We start from the raw sequence: 13313 nt of genomic DNA, 5'->3' as shown, positions 1-13313 counted from the left end.
TGCATAAAACCCCTGGTGCGGAATTTGTTTCTGCCCCCCCCCCCAAACGATTTTGCTCATTACGCCACTGCTTTGGTGGTCACCAATACATACCAATATTTGGCTCGCACAATTTCAAATTTGCCCCCCCCCCCCCCCCCCCCCCCCCCCCCCCCCATCCGTACGCCAGTGAGCATGTGGACTTCGGCGATGATGCATGTATTGCACTCTGATATATATTAACGCACACAAACACGGAACGAAATGGGTGTAAACCCAAATCATATGACACGTCATTACAATTTCGTTTTCGTTTTTATTTGTTTGTGTGTTATTCATATTATTGTCATGATGTACGATCCAATGATTCATCGTAATAACATTATAGAGCATTACGACACACTCATCACTACCTCTACGTCGATTGCGAAACGAGTGGGTTTCCCCAAGTGCAAACCATTATTTACCCAATAACCAAATCTAACCGGCGTATATATTATAAACGTACACATGGTTCAGCTTCATGCCACAATCTCATTTCGTTGTTTTCATATCGCAGGATTCAGTCGCAGGCATTAGGCCTAATCTACGGTTTAAATTTTGTTCATGAATTGTCTGACATAAATTTAGAGCACGATATAAAAATTATGCATCTGTATACTCCTATTGAACAATCTATCTCTAGTCATGTGCAGATGTCATTTGAAACTTTCGAGGCAACTGAGAGTCAAGTGCTAAAGTCACTGCGTATACCAGGATATTACATGGCACCGTAACAAGATACTTGGATCAAAATCATCATTCTGGCAAGAAAGGAACGTCTGTGTGTATATATAGCTGGAACTTTAAGGACATATTATAGTATTCATCGGATCTATTACAGGCCCGAGATTGCTCAAAGTATAATAACACGGACGTGCGATATATGAATCTCAGCAAGGTAACATTTCCAATAATTTTATTAATATTTGTATTATTTGTGTAATTGTGTTATAATTATTTTTGTCTTTGAGATTCTGAACCTCTATTAAGCTTTTTCTTTTGGTCAGGTTCTTAACGTGTTTCGTTCGGGTTCTGTTTTTTAACTTCTGAACCTGTTTGTTTAGAATCTGAAAATACTCTGTTAAGGTTCGATACCTATTTTGGTCAGGCTCTAAATACATTTTGTTCAGGTTCTGAAAATACCCTGTGGAGGTTGGAAACCTGTTTTGTGGCAGAATCTAAACCCGTTTCATTTAGGCTCTAAACCTATTTTTCAGGTCCCGAACCTATGATAATTTAGTTCAGACTCTGAACCTGTTTTCTTCAGGTCCTCAAAAAAAACTCTGTGAGGTTCGAAACCTGTTTTGTGGCAGATCGTAAACTCGTTTCGTTGGGGCTCTTAACCTATTTTCTTCAGGATTTAAACCTATATTGTTGAGTATTGTCGGAGATGGAGAATATCATTCGCGATCTAATGGGTTGAAGAATATGGAGAGCATCCCTACCCGTGGGGGAGGAGTCATCAGCGAATGCCAGAGTTTCAAGACTGAGAGAGGACATTTCTTTGTCAAGATGAACTCCAGAAGCCAGGTAAGGTTTCTTGAAAATTTGCTTTGCAATGATGATGACTGTGATGATGATAATGATTTAGAAAGTAGTGACAGTAATAAACAATAGATATTTTAACCTCTACTATACTACTCTTCTATTACAACTACTACTACTACTACTACTACTACTACTACTACTACTACTACTACTACTATTAATACTACTACTACTACTACTACTACTACTACTACTACTACTACTACTACTATTAATAATACTACTACTCTACTACTCTACTACTACTACTACTACTACTACTACTACTACTACTAACAATTACTAATAATAATGATAGTCTGGTCTTATGTAGCACTTAATACACCCAAGTGTGTAGTTTTGTAAATTGCCATCACTGCTATCACGAATATAGTACGCTGTATTCCCGATGGTAGCCAAACTATTCCCTGTACACTGTACATGGTGTATATGCATCACACTTGTGAATATCACTTTCTATAGTGGCTTAATTAACCGTACTAGCTCTGCTATTTCTTTTACATTGTAGACTTCTTTCACAAACGATGCAAGAATGCTCTATATGTTATTATATACTTGGGCAGACCACAAAAATGCGCCCATTATAGCTCTCAAAAATAGCCGGGTCAAATGGTTATTTTCAAAATGGCGTCCAAGATCCATCTTAGAGGTGTGATATTTGTGTCTATACCTAGGTTTTCCGGGTCAAAGAATCCATTCATACAACTAACAATGGGGTTATGGCCACCAGGAAACCTGGAAATTCGAGATGGCCTCCATAATGGCCGCCATGCAGTCTCCTAAATATGACAGGAAGTGAGTTACTATTTACACTAAAGCTGTAATTAGCAATATTAAAAGTATGTTTAATAGAGGTCGGGATATTCAGAGGTCGCGATATTCACTAGTCTTGTATATGCATTAAGTTTAGAACAGCCTTACCCTCAAAGCAATACCAATGATGGCCACTATTTTGTAATCAGATGGCCGCCGGAAACAGCAATTTGCCATAAATCGTGTGATAACCATTTTAGAGATGTAATTTCGGTGTCTACACCGGAAATAGAATGAATAACTGACATAAAATAGTTGCAAATCAGATCGTCGCCGTTTTCACGAACCGGCACAAGCCACCGAAATCCCTTCAAAATGTAGTTTTTATTTTTTTTGCATTTTTAGCATAAGTTATCAACAATCTTTCATTTCACCAAATTTCAGCATCCAAAACGCTTTAGTTTTTGAGATATCCATGGTTACACAAATGACAAAAACGACACACGAGCCAAAAAGCACGATTCATATTTTCACGAACCGGCACGCGCCGTTATAAGTCAATGGGCTGTGCCGGTTCGTGAAAATATCTTTGCGCTTACAAGACCTAGACGACGTGACACAGGCGGTTGTGCCGGTTCGTGAAAATAAAATACGCGCTAAGACAGCGCGAGCGCTTTTGTCTTGCGCGTAAAGTTACATAGGAAAAACGACACAGTGGCTTGTGCCGGTTCGTGAAAATATTTTTGCTACGTAAACAGCAAAATAATATTTTCACGAACCGGCACGAGAGTCCAAAGCTTTGTAATATTATTAGTAATTGTCATTATGCTTAACAAATGGAATGTATAGAAAATACAGAATATTTTCCTTTCATTGATATGTATTTTGTGATATAAAATTTGACATAAGGCATGTTTCTGGCGAATTCAAAACGGGCTAAACGTAAAACGTGTTTTTCTCAGAATGTACTTATTTCGGTTGCGCGTTGGGCTGTGCCGGTTCGTGAAAACGGCGACGAGATCACGCGTCTAAAAAAAGCAAACGCAACTTTATATTAAACACATTTATATCGCTTATCATTTTAGAACTTGTGTGTATAGTTTTAAAATTCTTCTGGTCGCAACTATCTATTATTATGCAAGGGCCCGGCACAAATGGGCTGGGGAAGACCCCGGCCCCCACTCAGTGTTATTTAGGGTACGCATATGCGCGTTCCCTCCAACACCCCTAAGTCCGGTGTGTAAAGTCAATACGGGCCGGGTAAGAGCCCCTTTACCGGACACGCATGCGGTCATTCCGACCCCGGAGTGGGGGGCCGGGGGGGGGGGGGGGAGACGCGAAACGGTTGCCCCTTTCTCCTACTTAGAGAGATATAGGGTAAGGGAATCCCCTTTCAACCCCCTTGAGGGTTGGTCGGATTCCCGCGGGAATATAAAGTCCTGGGAATTTTTCCCGAGGGTGAAGAGAAGGCCGACCTGATTCCCGGAATCACATTTCCCGGAAAAGTTTCACCCCCTTGATTCGCCCCTGAGTCCTTTAACTTGGTCATAACACAACGAATGTAGTCGTTAAGCTTTACGTTCAAAATATGTTGTGTAATGTAAAAACGACACTTATTGCGTTACTCACTTCATCTAGCTGAACAAATTTAAGGAGAAGTTGCTCTGATTCAGACATGTGCGATAATGACCTAAATTCAAACCAAATAGATTACCTTGTGGATTATTGCGTAATAATCATCTACCATCTCATTGTTGCAGACAAGGACGATGTTCGAGGGCGAGAGGGCGGGCTTGGAGGCCATTCTAGCCACGGGAACGGTTCGATGTCCGAGGCCTATCGAGATCTATGATCACAGTGATGGCCCAGAGTCTATCTTCGTTATGGAACATCTTGATATGATAGATCTAGACCAGCACGCTGCAGCGTTGGGTGAAGCTGTCGCAAGGTAAACCTTGTAGGCATATAGAGGGGGGGGGGGGCAACACAGTCGAGGCAGCATGCCAACAACAAACACCAACACATAACAGACATCATTTGTAGAGGTAGCGTTGCCGTAGTTACAGGCCTATGTCAATGGTTTATGTTGTGATGTGTTATTTTCTCTCGTTTGCTTGTTTTATTATTTGATCCCCTCAGTAGAAGAGCTGTGCTGTAATAAAACAACTGTGCTGGGTGACCCTTCCAAATTTATATTGTAATAATTTATTATCATTAATATTCAGTCGTTATCCTCGTTTTTTGTATGAATCGATGAATAAAATGAATCAATCAAAACCAGGTTGCATCTGCACAACAGTCGTCTCAATTCGAGAGAGGAAAAGACTGATGGAAGGATAGGTGGTTTTCATCACGTGACATTGGAGGAGAACGGGGAGGAAGAGGAAACCCAACGATCTGTCTCTCAGTTTGGATTCAGCACCTCCACCTGCGTGGGATACTTGCCTCAGGATAATACATGGTCCGATGATTGGGTGGTAAGACGGTCGAGCGTAAAGACGTTTTTCTTCTTTTTTTTCCCCATCATTTATTAATTGAATAATACGTACATAAGAAGGAAAAAAATAAAGACTTGTTCAGATATGGCGCGGTTAACCGCTGCAAAAATGGCCGCCGCCGCGGTGTTTCCTCCCCCCACCCTTTTTTTTTTTTTTTAAGTGTAAATGAATGTCAACTGCGGGCGACAAAGGACTTGCGCGTATTCACTGAGCTCTGTGTTATAAGATACACAAATATAAAGCGTATTACACATTACGTCATCATTTAAAAAACCGCCATAGTTTTGCCGCGTCATGCCTGATAGCCCCTTACGAGTGGTGAATTAAGATGGGGGAGGAGGGGGGGGGGGATTCCCTTGTGAAATCAAAGTGACACACTTTTAGTACACGATGCTGAAATTGACCCCCCCCCCCCCCCATGTATTAACTTAAAAAAATATATTATTATTAAGTAGGCCCTGAGAAAAATGGTTACTTTTCAAAATCGTATTTATTTTATATTTATTTTATATACTTACCTATCAGAAAATGTTACAAATGTTCCGCCTCCTCTTGTACACAATCTTGGATCGTATGACAATCTTCGTCAACAATCCTTTCACGGTAAATTTCATCGACCTATACTGTCCCTTTTGAAAGAAGTAAAATAATAATCTGAAATATCTCCCGCCTTAACCTGTTGTCAAAATCCCTTATCAGCTTAATATAAACGCAGCCATTCAACCGAGAGAACTCATGAAATAACTATTTTATTTCTGTCTATTCCCAGGAATTTTTCGTCCGCCAAAGATTAAAACCTCGCGTGGATTACATTGAGCAAGAATTCGGGGACCGCACGCTGATCGAACTGTGGCCGCGTCTTGTGCGGCATATACCGCGGTTATTTCGCGGTATCGACCGCATCACCCCGGCCTTGCTGCACGGCGACCTACACGGGGCAAACGTTGCCGAAACAGCGTCTGGCCCAGGTGAGCTGCGATTTGACAGGGGGCGTTGCTACACGGGGATAGTGATTTGGGAACTCGTGAATACGCCAACCCACCCCCACCTTTCTATATAAAAAAAGTACCTGTCGTCAAAATCTAATTTTGTATAGGCTGTCGGCGAAACTTTAAAAATATGACTTGTTTTAGTTTTGTTTGTATTTTGTTTGTTTTGTTTTAGTTAAACCAACTTATTTATAAGGGATTTAGGGCGAAGGTTGAAATTTTGTTTTATCCAAAATAGGTTAAAGGCTATATAGTTTAGGAAAACCGTTATCGTTAGATAAACAAGTTCTATATGGTTTTCATAGGAACAGGTCAATTGAATATGCTTTACCACTACTACTACTACTACTACTACTACTACTACCAGGGGCGTACGCAGGGGGGGGGGTATTTTTATGTATGTAAACCCCCCTAAAAAAACCTGAAAACCCCACCTCCCCCCCCCCCCCCTTTGGTTTTTTTTTTTTTTTTTTTTTTTATTATAAAAAAAAAAAAAAAAATTATACCCACGGCTAACCTAAATAAGGTGACCCTACCCCCCCCCCCTCAACGAAGAAAAATGTCAAATTTTGAAATTTCGAGACCAAAATAAAAAAAAAAAGTGTCCGCTTACCCCCCCCCCCCCCCCCCCCCCCCCCTCCCTCTCCCCCCCACTGAGCGACATTTCGGCTGGCTGAGTCGTTGCGATTTTCGGGAGCAAAATATTTAAAACCCCCCCCCCCCCCCTTGAAAAAATCCTGCGTACGCCCCTGACTACTACTATCACTACTAATACGACTACTACTACTACTACTACTACTACTGCTGCTGCTGCTGCTGCTACTACTACTACTCTACCACCATTACTACTACTACTACTACTACAACTACTATACTACTACTACTACTACTACTTTTGCTATTACTACTATTACTACTACAGTAAAACCTGCTTTAGAGACCACTTGTATATAGGAAAACTATCTGTCTTTTCAGACCACAGTTTTCGTTTCCCTTGGGAATTATTTGAAACTTGGACAGAAAGACCACCTGCCTCCAAAGACCACTTTTCTCGTCTTCCTTGAGCGGTCTTTATGAGGTTTTACTGTACTACTATTTATTTTGCAGTGATCTACGATCCCGCCTGTTTCTACGGGCATCACGAATTGGAACTAGCAGCCCGAGTCTTTGTCGACTTCAACCAAGAATTCTTTCCAGCCTATCACACACTGATTCCTAGAGCGGAGGGCTTCGAAGAGCGGGAAAAACTCTACAAGATATTTTTCTTTCTCAATTACTGGTAAGACATTATTTATTGGCTAATCAACAACAACAACATTTTTTTTAAAACCATATAACATACAGTTATAGAACAAATAAAGTATCCCGCATTGTGCTCCTGGGAGCTATTTCAGACTCCCAAAGACACCTGGGACACCTGACAAATGACAGATTTTGTTATAAGGTACTGAAATCCTTGCTTCTGATTGGTTATCAACAGATTTGTCACTGATTTTTGTCATTTGTCATTGAATGAAGAGTGACTACCTCTTTCATTTTTAATTGCTTTTCAGAGAATTCGGGGAGTATTTTATTCATTTATATAATTATTTATTTAATTATCTATTTCTTGTATTTTTAAATTGAACAATCTATTCATTTACTATTCATTTACATATTTATATATATATATTAGGTTAAAGGTATAAACCAGCTTTGGAAACGCCCCCTCTCAAAAAATAAAATGGAAGCTTGTATTACCAATCATGTGAAATAATATGTTTTGATTAATACGTAATGATACACATTTTGCCGGGAAACCGCCTACTAATTGATATATTTGGTAAATTATTATATCTATATCCGGACCGGATAGATATCGCGCACGTGACGTGTAGTCCCATTTACATCCTTCTGTGTACAGTTCGTGCTTGTAACTTTACCAAGACTGGGCCAAATTTCTTATCATTTGGGTAATTCCAGAACCTTGCAGTACACATCACTACTTGCGGCTAGATGATCAACCTTTTCTGATCGATTCCACAACGTTTCTTTCACAATGCAATCGCATGACCAGAACCGGTTTTTACCTTTAATGCAAAAAAATCAGTTAATCAACGAACTCTAATTCAGGCAAATATAAGTTGCTCGTACAAGACTCCAAAGAGTGCTCACTTCTCGTTAAAAACATTGATTTCCTTTCGACATTGATTAATCTTTCTTCTGGTTTGATTGAAAATGTTCTGTACCGCTAGCCTTCCAACATGCGTTAAGCATAAGGGGCAATTACATTTTTGTCCTTCCAATTTATTTATTATTGTGGGTAGATTTTTCTCATGGTTCAGAAAGAGGTGTCATATCCCCCCCCCCCCCCCCCCCCCCTCACTCTTGGATCGGAGGGACCACATTCTTGTTCCCGAAATCTCCGGTAAAGGGGTACTTTTCACGCAACAAAGTCCGTCTCGTATTGACTCATACACACCAGAGATAGGGGATGCTTTCAAAGGGAGGGAACATGCATACGCGTACCCTAAATAACACTGAGTGGGGGGGGGGGGGGGTTGCCCCCTTCCCTCCCTCAATTCTTGATCAACCTAGAACTCGGGGAATTCCATGGGAGAATCCCCATACTCAAAACGGTCCCTGACTGATACATATATTATAGTCAACTTGTACTTGATCCTGTTTGCTATAGGACGCCCTCAGACTGCCCAATCCACCCTAGCCCTCCAATTCAAGTGCCACTCGTTGTATACTAATTCTGCCAGTGACTTTGTGCATTATGAAGATAGATTATCACACGATTATCAAACAGAAAATCCAAAATCCCCTTAGTCCAAATTTGTGGATTTGATTTTGATAAATTTATTTGATTTATTTGATTGTTGAATAGGCATGAAAAGACGAAACCAATTATTACATGTGTATTCAAAAATATTACACAGGCCTATCAGGAAAGGTATGAAACCAATGTGTGTGTTCCGTGCCAACAGCGTTTCTGCTTACCATCTAGAAATTGAGCGTTCAACGCTTATCAATTTTTGGGTATGCTAATTTTGTCTAAATACTTCTTTCTTTCTTTCTTTCTTTGTTGTCATTTGCAGGAGTCACTTTGGACCAAAGTACAAAGATGAAGTGAAAGCGCTATCTACAGAACTATTAGCAAATTGAGTACATATATCTATATGGCACATTATGACAGCTCAATATTAATATATAAATATATACCGTTATTTCCTTGAAAGGGTTGTGCAATCATATTCATCAAATGAAATTTAAATATGTTATTGAAGTTATAACTGCCTTATTACCAGTGGCATAGTAAGGCAAGGACGGATTCAGCCGGCGGCAGGGGAGGGGGCCCAATTCGTGAGAGAATATTTAGCGGCTAAACAGCCAGCCGGTGAATAAGCAGGGGAGGCGGGGGGGGGGGGGTAGTGAGCACTATTTTTTGTTTCTCGAAAATTTGAACAATCGCACCCCCCCCCCCTTGAGCGCCAGGGGAGGGGGCCCTTCTCCAAAAAAAAAGAGGTAAAATTAACGTGTTTTTAACTGTATTTTTTCCCAGGGGAGGGGGCCCGGGACCCCGCCCCCCTGGATCCGCCCCTGAAGGTCCAGGCATTGAGGGGTTATTGATGCTGGGGAAGGGGGCGGTCCCCTTAGGTTGATGAAATGCGAGAGAGCAAGGCTATCGATCGAGTAAGGGGATCTATTCATCTGCTCACAAAAATTATCTTTATTCACCTACCCCCCCCCCCCCCCCACCCCTTTTGCCGTTCTAACGGGGAAGAAAATGCCCCCGTGCCTCTGGCACTGGGCAAATGACTATTTGATTTGATTTATTGATTCTGCATTTTCCGATACAATAATAATCAGTAACAATATGGACATTTTGTACACTTTTCCAAATCACAATGAATAACACAGTTTATGCAAACAAATGTTAGGAACGATAAATGTTGTGACCTACCAATAACACTACGCAAGCGTGAATGAAGAATGTTTCATATTTATTGACGTATTAGCAGCAAAGCGTTATCATTAGAAAACAAACATAATATATATATTTTGCTTTAATTACAAAATTCACAATTTTAAATGTTAAATCGACGAAGAGAATCTATTGTTCATAAAGACACAAAATGAATGTATGGGAAGCCGAAAATAATTTGAGACGTTTTAAAAGTGAAAGATACAGATATTCATGGAATTGTTTATTGAACTGAGATTCGAAAGTTTAAGATACGATCGATGTGACAGAAGTATAAGTTTTAAATGTTGAGATGCAATGTTTTAGAAAACAATAGTCGAGAAAATTATGGATTGATAGAAAATCCCTGATTTTTTGTTAAATGCTAATCGTAAGGATTAACATCCAGAAATTATTATTATCATTATTATTATTATAATTATTATCAACGCATTTATAAAATATTAAATAAGTCTGACTGTGTTTCTATTGTGTGTGTGCTTACAATGGATCATGGTTATGGACGTAGGGGGGGGGGGAGTGGGGGTTCCAGTCCTCCCCCAGTAAGAAGAATGGATGGCAATCGTCAATCTTTGTTGAGCGTAGTCATTCATTTATACGTTTAAGATTTACCGCAGTATATTTAAAAGTCTTAAGACCCGTGTCCCCGCCCGCCGGGCCCTTCCCCCACAGGTATGTGCCCCCATATTTACGTACCCCCTTAATGGGTGGACTCACGATACGCCACTGTAATTTTAGGGCGGTGGAATGATAATCTGAAGACACACCCCCCCCCCCCCTCCCCCTCTTCGACCTCTCCCGCTTAAAACATTTAAGCATTTCTTTGCATTTCTTTCCTAGCTCATACTCTTCGTGGCAATAAAAATGTTCTTTGTTAAAGTCTAACATTCATTTGGTCAGGCAGAGGTTGATAAATAGATCAATTCTTTTAAGAAAATGCAAACTCTACAAGTGGATGGATATGCAAGAAGAAATAAATAGTGGGAAATGATGGCCATGATTGTTTTGTTATATATTTAATTTTCCTCAGTTTCATGAAGTTTATTTAAAAGGCAGATAAGGGGAAGGGGGGTGAGACTCGTAGTCTGCAGGCACAGACTCTTGTTGTGTCAGCAGCTTAATACAGCACATGCAGTATGATGTTAGCCTAGTCTCACTGTGTAAACACATTTACGCATAGCAAGCGCGAGTTCATTTGCCGCCGGGGTGCGTTATTTTTTTATGCGGCACAGATTGGGGCTTTTTTAAAAAAGGGGTCTTGATTTACAGACTAGGGTCCAGGGCCCGCTCGCGAATTTTTTTTCCGTACTCGAGAGAGCAAAAATCCCATGTGCGCATGCGCGTGGATTTCTCTGCTACTTCCCATACGAAATGTACATGTATTCGCATGTACTGTGCACGATTCGCGTTCTACGAGTAAACGATGGCATAGTAGTCTTCAAACACAGACTCTGATTTGCCAGTTTGACAAATCAATATGCGTAATATGTGTCGCGATGTGCTTATTCAAGTCTGTGTAGTTGTATGATTCAGACCCAGTAGTGCATATGGAAATACATTGCAACTTGTATAGAATGGTATAGTAGTCTGCAAGCACAGACGCTAATCTGACAGTTTGACAACATACTGGGTATTTGCCCTCTCGAGTACGGAAAAAAAATTTGCAGGCCTACCATGGGGTCTGGAATCATTAAACTACACAAACTTGCATAAAATCACTACTCATCAATACACAATATATTATTATGTCCTTGCAGACTACTATACTACACTCTACACATTGAGATGCATTTCTAACGCACGCACCAGTAGGGTCTGAATCATACATCTACGCAGACTTGAATAAAGTACTTCTCAGCACACTACTAGTATGTTGTCAAACTGTCAGATTAGCGTCTGTGCTTGCAGACTACTATACCATTCTATACAAGTTGGCGACTTGAATAAAGTACTTCTCAGCACACTACTAGTATGTTGTCAAACTGTCAGATTAGCGTCTGTGCTTGCAGACTACTATACCATTCTATACAAGTTGCAATGTATTTCCATATGCACTACTGGGTCTGAATCATACAACTACACAGACTTGAATAAGCACATCGCGACACATACGCATATTGATTTGTCAAACTGGCAAATCAGAGTCTGTGTTTGAAGACTACTATGCCATCGTTTACTCGTAGAACGCGAATCGTGCACAGTACATGCGAATACATGTACATTTCGTATGGGAAGTAGCAGAGAAATCATAAGTCCACGCGCATGCGCACATGGGATTTTTGCTCTCTCGAGTACGGAAAAAAAATTCGCGGCCCGCTCAAGGGCCCTGGAAGCTCTGGGAGCAATAAGCTCTAGTGCAATAATCAGCCTTATTTTTATTGCATTTTAGGACATTCTTTTCAGAGCAATTAACAAGCAATTCATTATGGATTAAAAATACCAAGTAGGGCAACTCTGTGACGTATCATGCGAGCTCACCTCCCTTTTGCTCAGCACTAAAATTTAAAAAAAATCAGAAATATTCATTTTCCCTCAAGAAAATTTTCAATCATACATGCACCCTAAATATAATAATTGCAAATATGTTTCTATACTAAAAAAGAGAGGGAAACAAAACTATCAGTATAATTGTTATGTTAATTATGACTCAATCGCTTTGCAAAGCGAAACTTAATTTCAATTCTTTGTCATGACAATAATGATGTTTTTGTGATTATGTAAATTTGATTTGTAGTACATTGTATCTTTGAATGTAACCACCTATATATAATCAATAAATCCTCTGATAAGGCAAAGAAGAAAAAAAAGGGGAAAAATGTTTCTATACTACCCCTGAAATTAACAAATATATTCCATCGTCAATAACGAAGAAAAGGTGATTTTATGGAATATTATGCACAAAGCAAATGGAAGGAGAGCTCGCATGATACGTCACAGAGTTGCCAATTTGTATTTGATTGATCACAATTTCAAAAATGTATACCTTTCTTATTTTAATCAGAATTTGCTCAAACGTTCAGTGACCTGTTTCTCTTATCTTTCTGCCTCTATTCAAATGTACTTATTTTTAGGTGGATTTCCCCTTTAACTGTAATTTCTTTTCAATGATAGAATCCTCTTGTGCATGGGACAGAGTGTAAAAATATAACAATTTCCTTCATGTACACTCTGTTTTGTATCAGTTCTTGGCCTATGTTGCATGCAAATATTAAGTGGTGTAATGGTGTTAAAATATTGCTTCCTAGCCTCTGAACAGTGGTCATACATGCATCACTACGTAAACATTTTACGCCTATATATATATTTTTGAAAAAATTAAAAATTGTCATTTATTTCTATTCCCCGATTTTTTTCTTCTTCTCAAGCCTTTACTGATATGTACTTCTCATTTGTCTGCTTCTATTCAAATATACTTATTTTCAGGGTGAACTTCCCCTGTAACACTCGTCATGATATAATTTTTTATTTGAAAAAAAAACAGTTACTTATTGACAAATTTTAAAGTTGAGTTTAACAATTAGATTAAGTATATCA

General features: G+C 39.6%; 1 protein-coding gene across 1 annotated transcript; it reads left to right on the top strand.

Moving 5' to 3' along the window:
• Positions 1–512: 512 nt before the first annotated feature.
• Positions 513–7092, top strand: LOC589710 (ketosamine-3-kinase-like). The gene is made up of 6 exons (XM_030994246.1): positions 513–919; positions 1379–1551; positions 4083–4270; positions 4604–4799; positions 5590–5788; positions 6917–7092. Exons 2-6 carry the CDS (start codon positions 1450–1452, stop codon positions 7090–7092), a joined length of 861 nt encoding a protein of 286 aa, XP_030850106.1. The 5' UTR covers positions 513–919; positions 1379–1449.
• Positions 7093–13313: the final 6221 nt, after the last annotated feature.

This window comes from Strongylocentrotus purpuratus, unplaced genomic scaffold (genome assembly GCF_000002235.5).
Source record: "Strongylocentrotus purpuratus isolate Spur 01 unplaced genomic scaffold, Spur_5.0 spur5_scaffold_21, whole genome shotgun sequence".
NCBI lineage: Eukaryota > Metazoa > Echinodermata > Echinoidea > Camarodonta > Strongylocentrotidae > Strongylocentrotus > Strongylocentrotus purpuratus.
Note: the sequence above shows the minus strand (reverse complement) of the source record. Positions and strands in the feature narration are given on the sequence as shown.